Source organism: Crocuta crocuta, unplaced genomic scaffold (assembly GCF_008692635.1).
Source record: "Crocuta crocuta isolate KB4526 unplaced genomic scaffold, BGI_CrCroc_1.0 scaffold48, whole genome shotgun sequence".
Lineage (NCBI taxonomy): Eukaryota > Metazoa > Chordata > Mammalia > Carnivora > Hyaenidae > Crocuta > Crocuta crocuta.
In genome coordinates, this window is record NW_027533089.1 from 8560287 (window position 1) to 8582389 (window position 22103).

A 22103-nucleotide genomic window follows, 5' to 3' on the forward strand; every position below is an offset into this window, starting at 1 on the left:
TACTGGATGGTATGGTAAATGTCTGTTTAACATTGTAAGAAATTGCCAACTTGTTTTTCAGAATGGCCATAACATTTTTCATTCTAACCAGTAATGTATGAGATCTCCAATAGTTCTGCACCCTTGACAACACTTGTCAGTTGTTTTTATATTTTAACTGTTCTAACATGTGTGTAGTGGTAGTTGTTTTAATTTGTGTCTCTGGAGTGACTAATGCTACTGAGCATCTTTTCAAAGACTTATTTGCAATTTCCATTTTGCCAGTTTTTAAAACTTGAGTTCTTTGTTTTCTTATTGTTGAGCTTGCATATTTTGTCTTCCAGTCTGAAACTTCATTCAGATATCAGTTTCTTTCAGGGAACAAAAGGTTTTAATTTTGGTGGAATCTAACTTATGAATTTCCTTTATGTGTCATGCTTTTGGCATTATATCTGAGAGTGTTTAACTTAATTAAAGGTCACAAAGACTTCTCTCCTATGTTTTCTACTAAAAATTTTATAGTTTGACATTGATACATGATCTATTTTGACTTAATTTTTATATAAGGCATGAAATATAGATTGAGGTGTATTTTTTGCATACAGATATTATATTAAAATTATACTCATGGGGGTTTTAATTTATGGAAGTGACTGATGCTGACATAGAGAGGTCAATGTTATTGAAAGATGAATTGCTTAGTTACATTTCCCAAGAGAAGGGGACATGGTATGCCATGCAGGGTCACAGAAGTACCCACCTTGGTGAAGCAGAGACAGGAGTGAGGGGAAAGCTGAGTACAGAGCCTTTATTAGGTTTTCAAGGGAAAAGCAAGGTAGGGCAGGATGAGCAGTATAGGATTGGTTAGCTTGAATAAGTCCGGTGTGCTTTGGAGTATAGGGGTGGTCTCTAGTTGCCTGGCACGTGGCCCTGGCATGACTCAGAGCAGGAGAAAACATCGACTTGGCGTGTGAGAGTTAGCTAATAGGGTTGTTCAGGTTTTATATGAAAGACATGCCCCCTCCACCCTCTGCCCCTGGGCTAAGAATTAGTCCTGATTAGTCCTGGGAGGAGCAGACTCTCCCCAGCTAGCAAGCTTTTTAAGATATCAAAACATTATGGGGCGCCTGGGTGGCTTAGTCGGTTAAGCGTCCGAATTTCGCTTAGGTCATGATCTCGCGGTTCGTGGGTTCGAGCCCCGTGTCGGGCTCTGTGCTGACTGCCAGCTCGGAGCCTGGAAGCTGTTTCAGATTCTGTGTCTCCCTTTCTCTCTGACCCTCCCCTGCTCACGCTGTCTCTCTCTGTCTCCTAGAAATAAATAAAAATATATATATATTTAAAAAAAAGATATCAAAACATTATAAAATAAGGAAAATAAAAAACATTATTACAGGTGTCCACTTGTTCCAGTACCATTTGTTAAAAACATTGAGCCATCTCCAATGATTTGCCTTTGCATCTTTGTCAAAAATCAATTGACTGAACTTTTATAGGTCAGTTTCTAGACTCTCTATTTTGTTCCATGGATATATGTGCCTTTCCTTTGGCCCAAATTCTACTGTGTTGATTACTATTGTTTTATATCAAGTCATTTTTTTACTAAAATTTTTTAATGTTTTATTTATTTCTGAGAGAGAGAGAGAGACAGAGTGAGCAGGGTGGGGGTCAGAGAGAGAGGGAGACACAGAATCCGAAGCCTGCTCCAGGCTCTGAACTAGCTGTCAGCACAGAGCCTGACGCGGGTCTCAAACCCACAAACCGTGAGATCATGACCTGAGCCGAAGTCGGACGCTTAACCAACTGAGCCACCCACGTGCTCCATGTGTATCAAGTCTTAAAATCAAGTAGTGTAAGTCTTCAACTTTATTCTTTTTTAGAATTGTTTTGAGTATTTAAGATCCTTTGCCCATAAAAATGTTGGAATCAGCTTGTCTATATCTATACACAAAGCCTGTTAACATTTTAATTGGAATTGTATCAAATCTTAGATCAGATAGGAAGAATTCACTGTATATGTAGCATCTTAAATATATATATAGAGAGAGTTGTTCAATCCATGAAGACCGTATGTCTCTCCATTTATATAGAAACATGGTATTTTTTTAAATCAGAATTTTGTATTTTTAAACATAAAAGTTTTCCACATGTTTTGTTAGATTTAAACCTATGTATGTTTGGATTTAGTTGGACAGCTATTGTGAATGGGATTGATACAAATAAATAGATTAAATACATACCACATCTAATTTATATGTATGTATCTATGCATAAACATTTCTTTAATTTCAAATTTCAGTTGTTCATTGTTAGTATTCAGAAATACAAGTGATTTTTGTATATTGACCTTGTATCTTGGAACGTTGCTGAAACTAAATAGTTTAGAACTTTTTTGTAGAATCATTGGGGTTTTCTACATAGAAAATCATGTTATCTACAAATAGGGACAGTTTTGTTTCTTCCTTTCCAGTCTATATTCCTTTTATTTCCTTTTCGTTTTGTACTGACTGTGGCTGTGACAGAAGATAACTTTGTCCTATTCTGGATTTTAAGGGCAAAGTACTTAGTCTTTCACCATTAAATATGGTGATAGCTATAGATTTTTTGATGATGCCCTTTATCAGGGTAAAGAATTTCCCTTTTTCTGATTTGCGGAGAGTTTTATCATGAAAATATTAGTTTTTTTTAACTGTTGAGAATTTTTGGATTGTTTGTTATTGCAGCATAAGCTGACAAAACTGTCTGCTATAGCATATATCTAATCTATGTGTATATATATTCTAAATTCCTTTATAGGTACCCTTATACACTATTTCATGTACACCTGCTTATGGAAGAAGAACATATTTAGAACAAATAATTTATAAGCAAAACTTACAAAGTTTAAATATGCAATATTTGCTGATTAAATTATTATAAACACTATAATTGTGTCTTTGTTTTTAAAAAAGAGATGATAGATTTCATCAAATGAATTTTTTGCATCATTTGATGTGATAATACAGGGGTTTTTTTTGTAGTCTGTTAATATGATGGATTATATTGATAGTTGAGGGTTAGATTTCTAGTCTTTTATTCCTGGATAAGCTGCTTTTGGTTGTGATGCAGTTCTTTTTATATATATATATTGCTGGATTCAATTTGTTAGTATTTAGTATTTTTTTCTTTTTCTTCTCTGTTAATGAAAGACATTGGTATGTTGCTATTGCTTTCTTTCCCCTTTCACTGTCTTTTTCTGTTTTTATATCAGGGCAATTCTGGCTTTATAAAATGAGTGGGGAAGTGTGCCTTCCTATCATTTTCTGGAAGAGATTGTGTAGAATTGGTGTTATTTCTTCAGTTGTTTGGTGGCATTCTCTGGGCTTGGGAGTTTCCATTTTTGGAAGGTTTTTCTTCTTTAAAAAAATTTTTTAATGTTTTATCTATTTCTGAGAGAGAAAGAGACAGCATGAGCAGGGGAAAGTCAGAGAGAGAGGGAGACACAGAATCTGAAGCAGGCTCCAGGCTCTGAGCTGTCAGCACAGAGCCCGACGCAGGGCTCCAACCCACAAACCGTGAGATCATGACCTGAGCCAAAGTTTGATGCTTAACTGACTGAACCACCCAGGTGCCCCTGGAAGGTTTTTCTTTTTTTCTTTTTTTAAAGTTTGTTTATTTTGAGAGAGAGACAGAGAGTGAGTGGGGGAGGGGCAGAGACAAAAGGAGAGAAAGAATTCCAAGCAGGCTCTGTGCTGTGGGCACTAAGCCTGATGTGGGGGCTCGAACTCACAAACCGTGAGATCATGACCTAAACTGAAACCAAGATTTCGACACTTAACTGACTGAGTCAACCAGGTACCCTGTGTTTTGTTTTGTTTTGTTTTGTTTCTCACTATATATTCAATTTTTATATAGGCCTATTTGAGTTAATTTTTCCTTTTGGAGTGATTTCTTGTAGTTTGTGGTTTTCATATAATCAGTCACTTTTATCTCGGTTGTCTAACTTATGTGCAAAAAGTTCATAGTTTTTCTTTAACCTTTCAGTATCTCTGTAGACTGTAGTGATAACCTTTGATTCCTGATATTTGTAATTGTGCCTTCTCTCATTCTCTCTCTGGTTAGTCGGGCTAGAGGTTTATCATTTTGATTGACCTTTTTAAAAAACTAGATTTTATTTATTTTTGATTTATTTAACAATGTTTATTAATTTTTGAGAGAGAGAAAGAACGTGCATGTGTGCACATGAATACACAGGGGCACATGGGCGAAGAGCAAAGGGAGAGGAGGAGAAAGAGTCCCAAGCAGGCTCCACTCGCTGTCAGGACAGAACTTGATGCAGGGCTTGAACCATGAGATCATGACCTGAGCTGAAATTGAGTTGGATGCTTGATTGACTGAGCCACCCAGGTGCCCCAGAACTAGCTTTTAATTTCATTGATTTGTCTATTGTTCTTTTAAAAATTTCATTTATTTTTGCTTGCTTTGGGTTTATTTTGCTCTTCTTTTTAGTTTCTTAGAGGTGGAAGCTTAGGTTGTTCATTGAGACCTCCCTACTTTTTTAATACAAATATTTATTTATTTAGATTTCTCTCTCAGCAATGCTTACATTCTACAAATTTTGAATTTTGTGGTTCTACTTTTGTACAGTACAAAATATTTCCTAATTTCCCTTGAGACTTCATCTTTAATGTATGGATAATGTAGAAGTTGATTGTTTAATTTTGAAGTATTTAAGGAGTTTCTGGATATATTCCTGATACTGATTTCTAGTTTAATTGTGAGAATGAGAGAAATATTTTGTATAATTTCACTTTTCTTAGATTTGTTATGGTTTGTTTTATGATTCAGGATATGGTCTATCTTGGTGAATGTTCCATGAGTATACTTTTAAAAACGTTTATGGGGTATTTTATGTCAATTGGTTGTTGTTGGCTTATGGTCCTATTTATTTTTCCTATATCTTTGATGATTTACTTTATCAATTACAGAGAAAGGAGTTTTTTTTTTAAAGGTTTTATTTAATTATTTTTTTAAATGTTTGTTTAGTTTTGAGAGAGAGAGAGAACCCCAAGCACAGAGCCCGACATGGGACTCAAACCCACAAATTGTGAGATCATGACCTGAGCTGAAATTAAGAGTCTGATGCTTAATTCACTGAGCCACCCAGGAACCCCTAAGTTTTTATTTAAATTCCAGTTAGTTAGCATTCAGTGTAATATTAGTTTCAGGTGTACAATGTAGTGATTCAGTACTTCCATACAACACCCAGTGCTCATCACAACAGGTGCCCTCCTTAATCCCCATCATCTATTTAACCCAACTCCCACCCACCTCCTCTCTGGTAACCATCAGTTTGTTCAGAGAAAGGAGTTTTGAAGTCTTCAACTTCCTGTATATTTTTAGTTCCATCAGTTTTTGCTTTATGTATTTTGAAACTTAGTTGCTTGTGCATTAATGATTGTTACATATTCTTGATAAATTAATCCTTTTATTCTTACAAAATGTCTCGTTTTATCCTGGTAATTTTTTTTAGTCTATTTAATACTGATAAAGCTATTTCAGTTTTCTTTTAGTTATTTTTATCATGGTATATCTTTTCACATTCTTCTACTTTTAGTTTTATCATTTTATTTATTTATTTAAATTCAAAGTAATTAAAAGTCTTGGCTTCAGGAGCAGAACCCAGTGATTCATCTCTTACATATGACACCCAACGCTGATTCCAAAAAGTGCCCTCCTTAATGCCTGTCACCCATTTAACACATCTCCTGACCCACCTCCCCTCCAGTAACCCTCAGTTTGTTCTCTGCACCTCAGTTTGTTCTCTGTATTTAAGAGTCTTTTATGCTTTGCCTCCCTGTTTTTATCTTATTTTTCCATTATATTTAAAGTGAATTTCTTATATAGCATATAGTTCAGTCTTGATTTAAAAAAAATCTGTTGATAGTCTGTTCTTTCAGTGAAATACTTAGACCATTTCTATTTAATGCAAACGTATGTTCAGATTTTTTTCCTACATTTTTTTTCTGTTTGTACCTTAATGTTTCCCATCATTTGTTTCCATTTTGTTGCCTTATATTGGATAAATAGATAATTTTTAAAAATTACAACTAACCTATATTACAGGTTTAATCTGTTTTTGTTTATGTATTAGAGTTATATATATATTTTTAAATGTTTAATTAGAGAGCAAGGAGGGGAGGGGCAGAGAGAGGGAAACAGGATCTGAAGCAGGCTCCATGCTGAGAGCAGAGAGTCCCATTTGGGGCTCAAACTCATGACCTGTGAGATCATGACCTGAGCTGAAGTCAGATGCTTAACTGACTGGGCCACCCAGACACCCCTCTCTTTTCTTTTGGTTGTTGTTTTATTGATCTGTCATCGAGTTCACAGACTCTTCCCTTTGTTATTTCCATTTTCCTGTATAGTCAAAATAGTAAATTTTTTTGTTTGGGATGTTATATTTTTCAGTAGTAAATTTTAGTTTTTAATAATCTTCCATTTCTCTGCTGAGACTTCAGTCTTACCATATTTCAAGATTGTTTGCCCTTACTTATTTAAACTGTCATAATAGCTGCTTCAGTGTCTTTATACGATAACCCAATAGCTGTGTCATCTCAGAGTTAGTGCGTGTCTGTTGTCTTTTCTCTTGTGATTTGAGTTTTCCTGGTCCTTCATGTAACAAGTAATTTTGGATGATATCTTGGACTTTTCAGTATTACCTTATGTGACTTTATAACCTATACTGAATGTTGATTGTTAAAAATAAATTTAGCAGGCATTTGATCTAGTTAGGTTCACTTCATAGCTCCTAAAGAATCCCTTCCAGGTTTTCTAGCTGTGAAACCTAGTTGGCCTACTCTGCTGCTTTGAGGGTCAAGTAGGAAAAGTATAAAGACAAAAAAGAATAGGGATATCAAATCCCTCCCTCTTCAGATCACAATTTATCTGATCACAGAGAAGAATTCCCCTCAAAGTTTTAGATGCCTGCTCAGCTGCTCGTGCCACCACTGCCACAGCACTGCATCTCTGTGCTTAGAACTTGCTTTGGTGCTGGGGGACAAGAGAAAACAAACATACAGAAGAAACCAGGAGGTTCCCCCCCACCTTTCAGTCACATGTCTTTGAATAAGAGTTTAGTATTGGCTGGGAAGCAGCAAAAGAAATACAGGAAGCATAGCACCGGACTGCTCATACCTTGATTAGTAGTTTTCTTAATGTTTATGTATGTAGTTTGAGAGAGACAGGGATAATGTGAGTGGGGAAGGGGCAGAGGGGGAGAGGGGGAAGGAGAGGGAGAGAGAGGGAGAGAGAATGAGAATCTCAAGCAGGCTCCCTGCTCAGCACAGAGCCAGATGCCAGGCTCAATCCCAAACCTGTGAGATCATGACCTGAGCCAAAATCAGGAGTCGGGCATTCAACCGACTTAGCCACCCAGGCGCACCTGTTGTTTCTTTCTACCATCTTCCTGCTACTGTTTACTTTTCAACATTTTCAGATGGTTTGAGAATTCAGTGGGAGACTGGGGGCAGTGAGCCTATTCCATTTGAATCAGAAACTCTCCATAAAATGTTCCTGAGTATTTAAAATTGTATCTCATTCATTTACCAATTTCCAATTAATGTGTGATTAACCTATAGAGTCAATTTTAGTAAAATAATTTTAAAAAATGATAAAACCCCAGGAATTGAGATTACCTTATGAGTCACTGAGGGTAACCCTTTACATTTAATGAGTCTTTTTCACCTCAGACAGTAGCTGATGTTAGCTAAGATTGAGTATGTACCTGCCAGTGTATTAAGTTCCTGGCCTACATTAACTCATTTAATTCTCACACAATTCCATTAAGTAAATATAACTGTTTTTAGCTCCATCTCACTGGGAAAGAAATTAAAGCTTAGAAAACCTTTCTTCTCAACATGTAGTCCTTGGGTCATATTCTCATGATGTTGGGAGCCTATGAGAAACGCAGAATCTTAGGTTTCAATTCAGACTTTTGGAATCTGAATCTGCAGTTTGAACAGAATCCCCCTTATGATTCAGTTGCACATTAACTTTTTTGAAGTATTTGCTTAGAGAAGTACAAATAACTTGATCAAGGTCACCCAGCATGTAAGGTGTAAAGCTAGGAGAGAACTTGGCTGAATGACTTCAGAACCGGTGCTCTTAAATACTGTGCTGTCTTGCTGGATGATTATTTGGCCTGGGTGTGACAACTCCAAAACGAATACAATGTTTATACTGAGCAGAAAAAAATCCATGTTCTTGTGGCCCTTTTATACTGTACTGTGATATACTCCCTCTTCTACAGAATAACACTTTAAATATTTAAAGGTAATTGTTACCTTCCTTCCCTGGATGTGTTTTTTTTTCAGACTAAACGCCCACAAATCAGATTTTGTTTCATACATCATAATTTTAAGCTCTCTTACAAGCTATAATCTTATTTGTCTACGTACCTCTTAAAAAACGATGCTATTTGGTGATCCAACAATTATGATTTCCTTTAATTTGAAGTAAATAATAGGTTACTTAATTTTGAATATAGCATGTACGTATTTATTAATGCCCACTATGTATGTAAAAGAAATTTAAGTCAGATATCTGCTCTCAAAGAGTTTTTCATATATTTAGGAAGAGAGAATTAACCCATGTGAAAAATTGGAGAGCAATACCTATCAGTGTATGAAGTAGACTTTCAAGTTAAAGTCTCTCAAACTTGGACAAATCCCCAAACTTAGAAAAATCTCTACAGCATGGAATGTATAGAGACAGCTAATGTATTCTGTGTATATATTTGTGAAACAAATGTCTTATTGGCTAGAGTTCTTTTGAACCAATTTAATTGATCAATTTTAGTTCTGTCTAGTATTTATTCACATGCAGATACAAACAGATACCAAATCCAACATTTAGTTCTTGGATATAGATACTATTTTCTAAGTAAGAACCATGACTTTCTCCAGATTTCATTATGCTCTCTTCTCCTCCATCAAGAGCAGAACTTTGGGACTTTGGTGACTTCTTTTTCAACACCATCTCTCAAAATTTTTTTAAATTTTATTTTCATTCTAGGACATACTGCATTTTTAGAGATTGTAAGAAAAGACAAATTATTTGAGATACAAAGATGCTAGACACTCAGGTTCTCTCGCTTTCTTAGAAAAGATACACAAATGACATTTATATCCCAGCAAAATTATAAATTATATCATGGACATCAAAGATTACTTCTGAATATCTGAAATTGTCTTGAATTATGAAGTATTGAAGGGTATGGGATAAAGATCATAATTACATTACTGAGAGGAAGAAGAAATGACCAGGTTAGTCATTAAAGACCCAACCAAATCAATGGGCTTTGAAGAGTGAAAAGAATTAGAACAAGAGTTGTTTTGCTTCATTTTTTGTTTTGTTTTAAAGTACATTTAAGAAAAATTTGTCTTTAAAAAGATACAGGGTAGAAAATTACACTGAACAAAATTGATTTTAGATTATTAATAATTTGTATGAGAGAAATATTTTTCCTTATTTGAAATTAAGTAAAATTCTAGTTGGACAGCTGTCATCAGGATTTGCTCTAATCCAGGTACCCTGGAATAACTAAAAATTTGATGTAGGTGATGAAAGCTGGGCATGGAGTTTGAAGTCATGTGTGTTTGAGAGAGCAATACCAGAAAATGTGCAGAATTACAGAATGCCTTGGCTAATAACACTTCCTATTACTGTTCATTTGGTCATTTCCCCTTTATGAAGCACTTAAGACACTGTGCTACCATAGAGGACCCAGAAGAAAAGGACTAAGTTCCGGCCTCAGGGAGCAGATTGGGAGACAAAAAAAGATTTGTACTTTTCAGTTTAAAGCCAGTTTGCTGGCAAGGATTACTTCTCAGTGTTGGATTAAATCTGGTTTGGTTTTTTTTTCCCCCCTAGACCTTGCCCAAAGTCAGGCATAGCATGCTTAAAATGATATTCAGTGTTGTATGCTTCCCAGTGTGGCCTTTTTCTTGGTGCCGGCACTTGAAATAAATGTATATTTACAAGGCATTCTGGATCGCTTAAGTTATTTTGCCTTTTGTCTCTGTGACCATAGGTAACAGTTAACCTCTTCCAGATGCAACACCTACAAGCAGCCTCTCTTGCCAGCAATTTACAGTCTCTCTGTGATAGCGCCAAACTCTATGACCCAGGCCAGGAGTACAGTGAGTTTGTCAAGGCCACAAATTCAACTGAAGAAGAAAAAGTTGATGGGTGAGAACTAATGTATAGATGAAATTACTTTAAAAGATAAAATAAGTTTTTATCTGGTATAAGGTGGTGTCTTTTCTAACGGCAGAATTTCTGAATTTTTTTAATATCCAGATGTAACTCATGTAAGAGTAAAGCTTTTCAGTTTGAGACAAGGCACAGTTCTTTGAGATTTAGTAATCCTCTGCGATTGACAAATCGTGGTCATGTCAATTTTGAATGCCCACAGATCAAACAGCCTCCATTTTCCGCAGTGGTTATATTAGAAACGTTTAACTATGACATGAATTATTGGCCATACTTTTGCTCCTCTTTTCCATGTTTCAGCTGTAACATGTTTGAGTGATTAATAAATTTTATTCACATCTCCTTTGAGAAGCTGAACCCTTATAAGAAGGCTTATTCTTGATATTCAGTTAATTTAATTACTCTGTTCATTAAATTAAGAGATTTCTCTGAAAATAGAATAAAATAGGCTGATTATTAGTTATTCTCCTAAATGATGAGTTTTATTTGGGTTTTCCTTAGGAATGTAAATAAGCAGTTAACAAATAGTCCTCACACTTCTGGATATGGACCCACCGACTCATTAGAGGATGTAGTGCGCCTTCCTGACCCCTCTAGTAAGATTGAAGAGGACAGATGCTCCAATAGTGCTGATGTAACAGGTAGCATTTCACATTAAAGAGAGTGTTAATTTATGAAAGATCAAATTGTTTAAATGTGATTATTAAATGAGTTGCAGCTCTGAACTTTAAAAATCAGGCTTTGAATTATAACTCTGTGAGACCTTATTCAAAGTTGTAAGCACTGTGGCTGTCTTTTTTTTCTTCTTCTTCTTCTTTATGTTTATTTATTTTTGAGAGAGAGAGGGTGTGAGTGAGGGAGAGGCAGAGAGAGAGGGAGACAGAGAATCCAAAGAAGGTTCTGTACTGACACACAAAGAGCCCGGTGCAGGGCTGGAACTCATGAACTGTGAGATCATGACCTGAGCTGAAACTGGAAGCTTAACTGACTGAGCCACTCAGGCGTCGATTGTTAATCACTGCCAAAGAAATTTGACTTGTCTTGTTTTCTCTAATGTCAGTATTTTCCGTTATGAAATCCTTCTGTAGCCAAGTTTGACTTTAAATATTCTTTTCTTAAAGGTCCTTCTTTTATAAGGTCATGGACATTTGGGATGTTTAGTGACTCTGAGAGCACTGGTGGAAGCAGTGAATCTAGATCTCTGGATTCTGAATCTGTAAGTCCAGGTATGTAAGTATTAAAGTCTAGCAGAGAAAATTCAATGAAATGCTTTTTGGGGATATATTTTAGCTACACTATTTTTATAATGAACTGTGTCCTAGAGTATATATATATATATACACACATACAGTTTAAAGAAAAATAATCAAACAGAGCCTCATGTGTTCACCACCCAGCCTATAAGAAATAAGAGATTATCAGTATATGAGAAGGACCCTGTGGACACCTCCTTGAAAACCTTGCCCTGTTGCCCACCAGAATAAACCATTATCCTGATTTGTTAATAATTCTGTAGCTGTTTTAAATGTTTTAGTGCCTGTATCTACTTAAGCTTTTCCCTCTTTGGAATGTTATACAGATGGAATTATATACTATATTTTGTGTGTGACTTCTTCCATCTTTTTTTTTAAAGATTCATATTGATGTGAATAGCTGTATTTATTTTATTTCATACCATTTCTGCTATAGTATACTATTCTATGAACATAACTGTAGTTTTTAGATTGCTTTGTAGTTAATTGCTAAGGTGAACAATATAGTTAACACCAATTTTTGTGCCTGTAATTACTTATTCAGTTTTTATAAATGCATCTTAAAAGTCACTTTGATAAAGAGAATCCAGGGCTCCTTAGAGAGGCAGGATAGATATTTTAAACTCTTCTTTAGTGGCTTCAAAGAAGATAAGTTGCCGTACGTAATACAGCCAGCAGGACAAAAAGGTGGCATTTGAACCCATAAGATTATTACTTCAAACCCATGAGATTCTTACTTTGACATTCTTTCTCCTCCACTCTTTTACCAAAGACTGCTGGAGTCCTGTTCTTCCTGGCCCTTCTCCTAGGTTCTTTGGAACTGTGGAAGATACATTGCAAGATTTAGCCTACCTCAAAAGTCGAAGACATTTTTTAATAGTGTTCTACATATTACAGAAATTTTATTTACATAAATACATCTCTTGATTTTAAATTTAGAAATAACTTCCATGCAGCATTGGGATTTGTAGGCTTACTTTGTGTCTTCCTTTAAAACTAGCTCCGTTCAGGCGACACCCTGGAGATATGAGCCTAAATACTTCATATTTCTAACTAGCTTTGTAAAAACAAGATGGTTGTAGCTATCCCCCAAAATTAAGACCCAGACTAGGGCATGCCCTAAGTTATTTGGAATCCTATAAGACTTTATGTGATAGAGACAAAAATTTATAAACTAGTCACAAGATAGATGGTAAAGACCTGGGGATGCCTGCCTGGGAACAAGGACACTTGGGGACATTACAGCCGTCCTCACATACTGGAGTGTGAAGGGATTACAGGGACAGGGCTTGTCTGCTGCTTTAGGGAGACGTGTGACCAGAGGCTGGGATTCAGGAAGCCATTTTACAGTTAGAATAGTTCTAAATGGAACATGTGACCCCATGATTTCTCAGTCGCTGAGAACACATTCAAAACAAAAACTAGGTGACCACCTATCTCTTAAGCATATTTTGAAGAGGAATCTTTTAAGGCAAAAGGTGTTGGTTTAAATCATCTCTCAGCCCTAAGATTGTTAAGGCCTTGAGGTGAGTGAAATCTTCCACTTACATATCGCCCTGTTTGTCATATCAGCAGGGAGCAGATAAACCTCATTACCTAGTCGGGCTGCTCTGATACCTGCACAATATCCTTTGCTGATGTACCTTATGTCCTGTGCTCTTACCTCCCTGCCAGGGATCTTTATTCCTACTTCCTCTTTTCCCATCTTCTGGGCAACATGAATGTGATATTACTGTTGTATTGCTGTATTCATAGATTTTTATATATTTCAGACAGCTTTAGGTTACATTGTATACATTTCTTTGTAACTCAGTTCGACAAGTATTTAATAACAGTTTACCATTGTGCCTGTACTCCTTGCCCTTGTAGAGCATAGGGTCTCTAACACTTACTATCAGAAGTTGACAGTAAGGTAGTCTCATTGGAATGTTATGATTCCTCAATTTTAAATTTATGTGGGTAAGTCAGGTTTGGTTGAATTCTCTCTCGTTCCTAGTAATAAATATCATAATTCCCCATATCCAAAGTCTGCAAATGGAAACAGCTTTTTCTATTTGTTCTCTTGGGCAGAATAGTATGGCTTGTGTTATTCAAAAGATTTTGTCATTACCCATTTCTTAAATTCTACACTGAATGGTCAGGTGACTGTATTCACAATTTTCTTTTAGGAGACTTTCATCGAAAGCTTCCACGAACTCCATCCAGTGGAACCATGTCTTCTGCAGATGATCTAGATGAGAGAGAGCCACCTTCCCCTTCAGAAGCCGGTATTTCTTTCACATGAATCAAGTACCCACTAATCCCTTTGAGTCAGCAGCACTGCATGATATTAGGAAAATAGTGTAAAGAATTATTTTGCTGTGTATTAAAAGATATTATAATGACAAATATATCCCCCAAAGTTATATATAAGTATGGATTGATAATGTACCAGTGAAATGTTACAATTAAAAATAAAAGAATAAGCAACGAAACTACTAGATCTAAAATGTATTTGATGCTAAAATAGGCTAGTTATTTTGATCTTTTATAAACCTAATACAGTGACTGAACTGTTAAAAGGCTGCAATGCATGAGAAACTCTGAAAAAGTCTTTAAAAGAAATAGTGCAAGAAGCTAGGCAAGAAAAGTAAATTCTTGAGGACAAGGAAAGTTATGGACGTTGACAGATATAAAAGATATCAGTTACCTTAATGACTTGACTTAGACTCATATAAGTTAGTTTTGCACATTTGAGAACTTGATATACCTTTTTGGGCATCATTTACTAAAATAATATGGAATATCTGACCTCCATTTGGATGCTGATAGAGAACTAGCTAGTATTATCTATAATTTTATAATGAATTAAGAGTAAAAGTAGCTCTATCTTTAAATGCAAATAATACCCACAAACTAGTCTCATACAGCCAGTTTTCTTTCAAGCTTTTATAGGGGCATTTTCTAAGAGTGTAGTGCCACCTCCATAACACTCTTCCAGGCACTGTGAAGAGTCTATTAATGCCAGTGTAGATTTACTGATTCTGAAAACATTATACCATGCTATTTTAGAAATATCTTACTGGTTTGGTGGTGATTGTGACCCATTGCTCCAATATTTAATAAATGTTTACCTTGTAAGAGATCTATAAATTGAATGCTTATTTTGATGTTACAGACCCAAAATAATAGCTTTTGGTAATGTATGAATTACTACAAATTCTAAAGATTTTTTTTAAACTTAGTATCATGTGTTATAATTTTTATGCCATTTTATAATTCTTATACTAATTTATTTCTATTTAAAGGACCCAACTCCCTTGGAACATTTAAGAAAACATTGATGTCAAAGGCAGCTCTCACTCACAAGTTTCGAAAATTAAGGTCCCCCACAAAATGTAGGGATTGTGAAGGCATTGTAGTATTCCAGGGTGTTGAATGTGAAGAGGTAAGATCTATCTGGAATTACATTAGCTCCCTTATGCTTTTTGCTGTATACTTTTTTGTTACTAATTTTATTGATTGAGATCTTGCAGCTATATTTTTAATAAATTAAAATACAGTGTACTTTCTGTAATCTTATATTTCATTTAGATATTACGTGTATTTTCAAACACCAGTGCTTTTTAAACTCGTTTTTGTTATGTTACCACTCTACCTAGTTTGCTCTGTTGTTCAGTTTTAAGGTGAGTTTTAACTGTTATTTTCTTGTAGTGTCTCCTTGTTTGTCACCGAAAGTGTTTGGAAAATTTAGTCATCATTTGTGGTCATCAGAAACTTCCAGGGAAAATACACTTATTTGGAGCAGAATTCACACAAGTTGCAAAAAAGGAATCAGATGGCATCCCATTTATACTCAAAATATGTGCTTCAGAGATTGAAAATAGAGCCTTGTGTCTACAGGTACATTGTAACACTTAAAATTAAGTTTAAAAACATAAATGCCTATGTGATTTGCTCTAATGGTGAGACTTTAAAGGAAAACAATGCTCTCAATTTTTAATAAGTAACTGAATTTATTCAGATTTATTTGGAAAATAGTACCTCATTTGGCCCTAGTTTTTTCCTTGAATTGAAATAGACACATCAGATATATTTATATGTCTGCATTTAACCATTGGTACTAAAGGAGAATTTTGCCCAATTTTTTCATTTAAGGGAATTTATCGTGTATGTGGAAACAAAATAAAAACTGAAAAACTGTGTCAAGCCTTGGAAAATGGAATGCACTTGGTAGACATTTCAGAATTTAGTGCACATGACATCTGTGACGTCTTGAAATTATACCTTCGACAGGTAAAGCTTTTACCCTTGAAATGTACCATTAAACAGAAAAGAAAAAAAATAGGACTTGTATTTTGCTGATAACATTTGCTACATATATATTTTCATTGACCAAATCACTGTGTCTGTAATTATTGTACAGATCAAAGAGGATATAAAATAAAAGTATAAAGACCAATAATAATAAAAACATTCATTTCCCATCACGCTTAAGAAATCAGAACATTACCCTGTAGAAGGCTCCTGTGTGCCTTTCTCAGGTTGTAGCCCTCAACTTGGCCCCAGTGGTCTTTTCTAACCTTGTTAATACCTCCTTCTCTTTTCTTAAAAGTTTTAATACCTCTTGTATATTCCTACATGATGCATTGTTAAGTTTTAGGTTCCTGAGAAGAAAGCATAAATCTAGCTTTATAAGCAAAGGCCATTGTCCAACTTCACCTTCATTGATATTCTCAAATAGCTAATGTGGGAGACCAGTGGGCAAGATCATGAATGCATCCTGGGAACATGAAGTTCAGTGTATCTGGGGCATCATTCAGGGCTTTCAAATAAGCTGAGTACTGGAGATTAAGCAGGAATATGGTCAGGGGTGGGCTGCTCTGTATTTCTTTTTATGCTCACTGTTGAATCTGGGGCTTTTAGGAGTAGATCCAAAGAAAACACTCCTGTGGAGTAAAGTAATAATCGGCCTTCGTGGCTTCAGGCAGCAGCTCATGGAGGGGTTGCAGACACAATCAGCACATTGTCATGGTGAGCCAAGTACAAAAAAGATAGGGGTCAAGTGCAGCTGCATTCTGTCCTTGAGGAAAAGTGAAGAGATTGTCACAGAGAGCCTAGCAGTGATGGTCTTCACCATTCCCATCTCTGGAGTTCTGTTCTGCATCCAGATCCTTTTTAAGTATTGTGAATATCTGTCATCCTGAGATCTCCCTTCTCTACCTTCTCTCTTCTGAGGGGAACACCTGTCTTCTGTGTCTTGTCTTCCTGTTCATGGTTTGTGCTCCTGTTTTGGTCGTGCTGTCCTTGAGCAAGGTGGAGGAAGACTAGATTCTTGAAATCTTATTTATCTGTAAATGTCTTTATTCTACTTTCTTGAATGGGAGGGAAGAGTATGGATAGCGTGTAAGGTTATAATAGTCTAGGCTGGAAATTCTTTTTCTTCAGAGTTTTGAAGGCTCTTTTTTGAGACATTTTTTTATTGTTCTCTTTGAAGCCTGAAATCTTTCCCGTTTCTGCTTTTTTGTATGAGGCCTGTTACTTTCTCTGAAAGCTTGTCAAATCTTCTTTTTCTCCCCATTGTTTTAAAATTTCACAACCTACACCTTGAGTGAGTGTATTCTCCTATGTCCTTCCAGGCATCCCACAAGCTCTGTCCTCCCTGGTCTTTTGTTCTTGGGACCTTAATTTTGTTGCTCATTTCCTCCTCTCTATTTTCTCTGTATTTTCTTTCTGGAATTTAAATGTGTATACTTGACACCTCGTGCTGATTCTCTGTTTCCTCATCTTCTCTCTGTTACTCATTTCTTGTTTTGTTTTTGTTTCAACACTTTTTAAAAAGATTTCCTCAGTTTTATCTTCCACATCTACTGTGATCTATTTAATTTCTGAGACATGATTTAATTTCCAACAACTGGGCTGTCTTTCTTTCACAGCATCTTTTTTTAATGAATGTAATATCTTACATATCTGAGATATTCGTAGCTTTTTTCTAGAAAGGATTCTTTGTTTAGCCTATAGTGCTGTTCAATAGGAATATAATGTGAACCCTATATATAATAGTGAAATTTCTAGGAACCACATAAAAAGGTGAAATTAATTTTAATATTCAACATACTGAAATACCATCTGAACATCTAATCAGTATTTTTAAATTATTGGAAGGAAAGGTTACTGAGTCTTTGAAATCTGGTGTGTATTTTTCATTTAGAGCACACGTCAGTTTGGAATAGCCACATTTCCAGTTCTCAGTAGCCATATGTGGCTAGTGATTACAATATTGCCAGCACAGTTCAAGACCTTCAGTTGGCTTTTTGGAAACTTATTTTGATTTCTGTCTTCAGTGATTGTCTGCTTGAAAGAATTGGAAAGTGAAATCTCTTTGGAAGTTTTTGAATACATGAAAGCTTTAAAGATTCTGAGCTTTAGTGTCATCTAGAAAGGCTGTCTGGGAAACAGCTGATGTCTGTATCTCTAGGTCTATGCTCTCAGGCTCACTTGATACCTCACAGAAGGGTCTATGCCTGCCTGTAGATGTGGTGCCAGAACTCTGTGAGCCAAGTTGGGTAAGAAGCCCCCAAGGGTCTCTGCCTCAGCATGCATAGTCACTAAACCCCTATCTGTAGAAGTTGACCACCTGTTGTTTGTGCTTCACATTGCCCATCCAGAGGCCCTCTGTTTTATACTGCCCAGAGAAGAAATCCTCACACTTCTGGGGAAGAGGTTGGTCAGAAGCATGGAGTTGAGACAAGGATCTGGTATCTAATACTTCTTAAATAGTCCACCCTTCTTCAGGATCAGACTACATAGTGCTGACAGTCTCTGAGTCTCCTATAAATTGTATTGGTTCTCATTTCACCTTTCTCAGGACTGCTGTCATTACTTGTTTATCTGCTCTTCAGTGGTGAAATGTTGCTTTTCTGCTAGTCTTGAGGGTTTAACTGTGTTTTAGTGGTACAAATGTTGGATCTGCCATGTTAGCCCAGGAAACTATTTCTATTTCTTTTTATAGGGTGTTCACATTTTGTAGAATTAGCTGAAAAATGGAGACAGAGTATCTCTCAATGACTTTTAATCTCACAGTGATTCATCCTTTCTCTCATCTAGCCAGTCAGGGAGAGGAAATAAGTGGGGTCGAGTACTATTCCATCTCAGGAATACTATGGGACCAACACTTTAGTTTGGGGAAACCATGCTCAATTCTTACAGTATTAGAGAGTAGTCTTCATTTTACTTCTATATGGGAAATCTGAAGCCTCAAGAGGCTAAGTGACCTCCTTTAGATCTGAGAGCAGTAGAGGTAAAAATTAATGTCAAGGCTTCTCTTCTCTGGGACCAGCTGGGACCAGGAGAGGTGGGAGCCAACCTCACCACAGATAGTACAGGACACCAGCTAGCCAGAGATATGCTGTTTCCATCGCTGAGCAGTGGAAACATTGAAATCACTTATGCCAGTAGGGAGATCAAGGTGGCAGAGTTTGAGAGAGGAGCTTTTTCTTTAACCCACTTATGGCAATTCAAGTTGTACTTAAAAATTAGATAAAATGTTGACAGTGTCTTTCTTGTAAGCCATATTGTCTTATGCTGGTCTTCAATCTGGCCAAAGTAAAACACAAGGACCCCGTAGTAATTTGTTCTCTGTCTACCCCATACCCATAAAATTCAGATATAAGCTTTTTCGAATTAATGTTTTTAATATGACTTTTAATATGGCTTTAATAAAACAGCTGAAGATCTTGCTCACTTTGGGGCAGTCATGAATGTAATTGGCATAGGATATAGCAGAGTTTTAAAATCCCATCGTGCAGCTTTAGGTTTTAAAAAGTTTTACCCGGGGCACCTGGGTGGCTCAGTCAGTTACACGTCAGACTTCGGCTCAGGTCAAATCTCATGGTTCGTGGATTTGAGCCCTGCATCAGGCTCTGAGCTGTCAGCACAGAGCCTGGAGCCTGTTTCAGATTCTGTATCTCCCTCACTCTCTGCCCTTCCCCAACTCATGCTCTGTCTCTCTCTGTCTCAAAAATAAATAAACTATAAAAATTTTTTAAAAAATAAAAAGTTTTACCAATTATGAATTAAATCATATTTAATATAGGTATAATTTTTGGCAATGTTGTCAGATTCACTTTATAGATCGCATCGGTAACAAACTATATATTTATAATGAAGATTAACCTTAAATCCTGTGAATCTGAATGGACATGCTGAATCCCTCCGTAGTATTCAGTAAGTTATTAACGAGGGAAAAGTGGACAGATTGATATTCCTAATGTAATTTTATTTCTTTAGCTCCCAGAACCATTCATTTTATTCAGATTGTACAAGGAATTTATAGACCTTGCAAAAGAGATCCAACATGTAAATGAAGAACAGGAGTCAAAAAAGGATAACCCTGAGGACAAAAAATGGCCAAGTACATGTATAGAAGTAAACCGAATTCTTATAAAAAGCAAGGACCTTCTAAGACAACTGCCAGTGTCAAATTTTAACAGTCTTCATTACCTCATAGTTCACCTTAAGCGGTAAGAATTTTGTATAAGACAGGCATTCGTTAGTGGGTGGATTATTGATCCATTTTTTGGTTTTGCTTTTTTTGGTTTTTTAAAAATTGTAGCAAAATACACATAAATTTACCATCTTAACCACTTTTCAGTGTACAGTTCAGTAGTATTAAGTACATTCATATTGTTGTGATGTTTTTAAAAGGAACATCTTATTTCTAATATGTGTTAGGGAAAGGGAGACATTGAATATACATTCTTGCGGCTAACATCTTTCCCTCAGATGCCTCCTATATGCCAGGCTCTGGCTGGGAAATCAGCATGAGAATGTAAGGTTTCTGTCATCTGTTGTGCTTGTCAGCTTGAGGGCAGACCTGCAGACAAGTGCAGCTGCGCCATCATTCTTGTCCTAACGGAGCCATGCACAGCATGCAGAGGGAGATGGGGGGGTTCGAAGGTCGTGACTCAGAGAAGGTAGCCCCTTAGCCAGACGTGACAAACAGGGTGGTGGTTTGGTCCAAGAATCTGTGAAGGAGCATTCCAGGTAGATGGTAACAGACACAGAGACACGAGATAAGCTTGCATTTGGGAAGTATAGGTAATTTGGTTAGGCTAGGACAAAGCAAGCAGTAGCTTGAAGTGAGTTAGGCAGAGGCCTGATAAAGTCATACATACCTGCCAGATGAGCTGACCGTCTTCCATCTGTACCTACTGAAGAATTTTGAGCCAGGAATTTAACATGTTTAGATTCGCTTGTTAGAGCTTTCTGGCAGCCAAATGGAGAATGGGTTGGAGAGGGTCCTTTACTGCAATTCAGAACTTCTTGGGTAGTCTAGAAGTGAAAGGTGTGGAGAGCTTGAGCAGAGCCAGAGCAGTGGGAGTGGCGATAGGGCAAAGAGATCTTTAGGAGGCAGAATCAAAAGACTGATTGTGGCAGTGAGAGGGAAATTGACAATGTTTACGTTTCCAGCATAAGCATCTGGAGGATGTGCTATATACTAAGATGGGAGCAGCTTTTAGAGGTTGTTTCTGCTTTTCTGCTGGTGAAACTTTATTAGTTCTTTCTAGTTACTTAAATTTGATCCTAATACTATAAAACCCAATTTGGTATGTGGTCAATATCTAATCAAATAAATATATCCTTTTTCTAGACTTCTACCACCCATTTTTCCTCCACCCTTCCCAACCCATAGTAAACTACCATCAAGGAAATCCAATAGGTGAATCCAAGACAGCTTTCTGTGTTCTGTTTCACAGAGTCGTGGATCATGCAGAAGAAAACAAAATGAACTCCAAAAATTTGGGGGTGATATTTGGCCCAAGTCTCATTAGGCCAAGGCCCACAACAGCACCTGTCACCATCTCCTCTCTTGCTGAATACTCAAATCAAGCACGGTTGGTAGAGTTCCTCATTTCTTACTCACAGAAGATCTTCGATGGGTCCCTACAGCCACAAGATGTAGTTGTGTGTAGCATAGGTGGTGTTGCACCTCATGTCGATCAAGGCTGTCTTCCAAAGCCTCTGTTGTCACCAGAAGAAAGAGACCTGGAACACTCTACCAAGTCATTGTTTTTCTCTTCAAAGGAAGTGAGTTTTGACCTTTATGGAATTGTGTTGGAACTTTGTAATGTTTGTATTAAGTGAGAAATCTTTGAATCGTTTTAAGGTGTGTTTTACTTCTTACGTTTGAAAATTCTCCATCAACAGGATATGCATACTGTGGATAGTGAAACCAAAAGTTTTGAGCCAGCTACATCATTTGAGGAATCAGAACGAAAGCAAAATGTGTTAGAAAAATGTGATGCATGTCTCACCGGTGAGTGGCCATGTAAAATACATGTTTGCTGACTTAAAACTGTGCCATTTAACTATGTCTAAAAGCCGAAATGAATGAAGTTGAGAGAAACCAGAAAAAGAAATTTCAGTAGTAAAAATGGATCTGTACTGGCCATTAAAAAGTTGCTGTTTACTATACCTTACATTTAAATGAATGTCATTCTTTACAATAAGACATCTTGGAGTTCATAGTTATTTTTGTCCCTTTCCGAAAAATTCTTTTTCATTTTTGCCATCAGTGAAAGTCAAGGCTGGAAAGTGTTGAGCAGTATGAATTATCATATGTCTATTATAGATCATTGT

The 22103-nt window shown here is 36.4% G+C and overlaps 1 protein-coding gene across 1 annotated transcript in view; it reads left to right on the forward strand.

The window, feature by feature from the left end:
• ARHGAP29 (Rho GTPase activating protein 29) overlaps positions 1–22103 on the forward strand; it is a 62382-nt gene that overhangs the window by 35690 nt on the left and 4589 nt on the right. The window contains exons 12-21 of the mRNA XM_077746139.1: positions 10049–10206; positions 10732–10871; positions 11352–11456; positions 13652–13750; positions 14771–14910; positions 15177–15365; positions 15621–15758; positions 19752–19984; positions 21221–21551; positions 21672–21780. Coding sequence (XP_077602265.1) covers positions 10049–10206; positions 10732–10871; positions 11352–11456; positions 13652–13750; positions 14771–14910; positions 15177–15365; positions 15621–15758; positions 19752–19984; positions 21221–21551; positions 21672–21780 — 1642 coding nt within the window. The remainder of the gene's footprint in view (positions 1–10048; positions 10207–10731; positions 10872–11351; positions 11457–13651; positions 13751–14770; positions 14911–15176; positions 15366–15620; positions 15759–19751; positions 19985–21220; positions 21552–21671; positions 21781–22103) is intronic.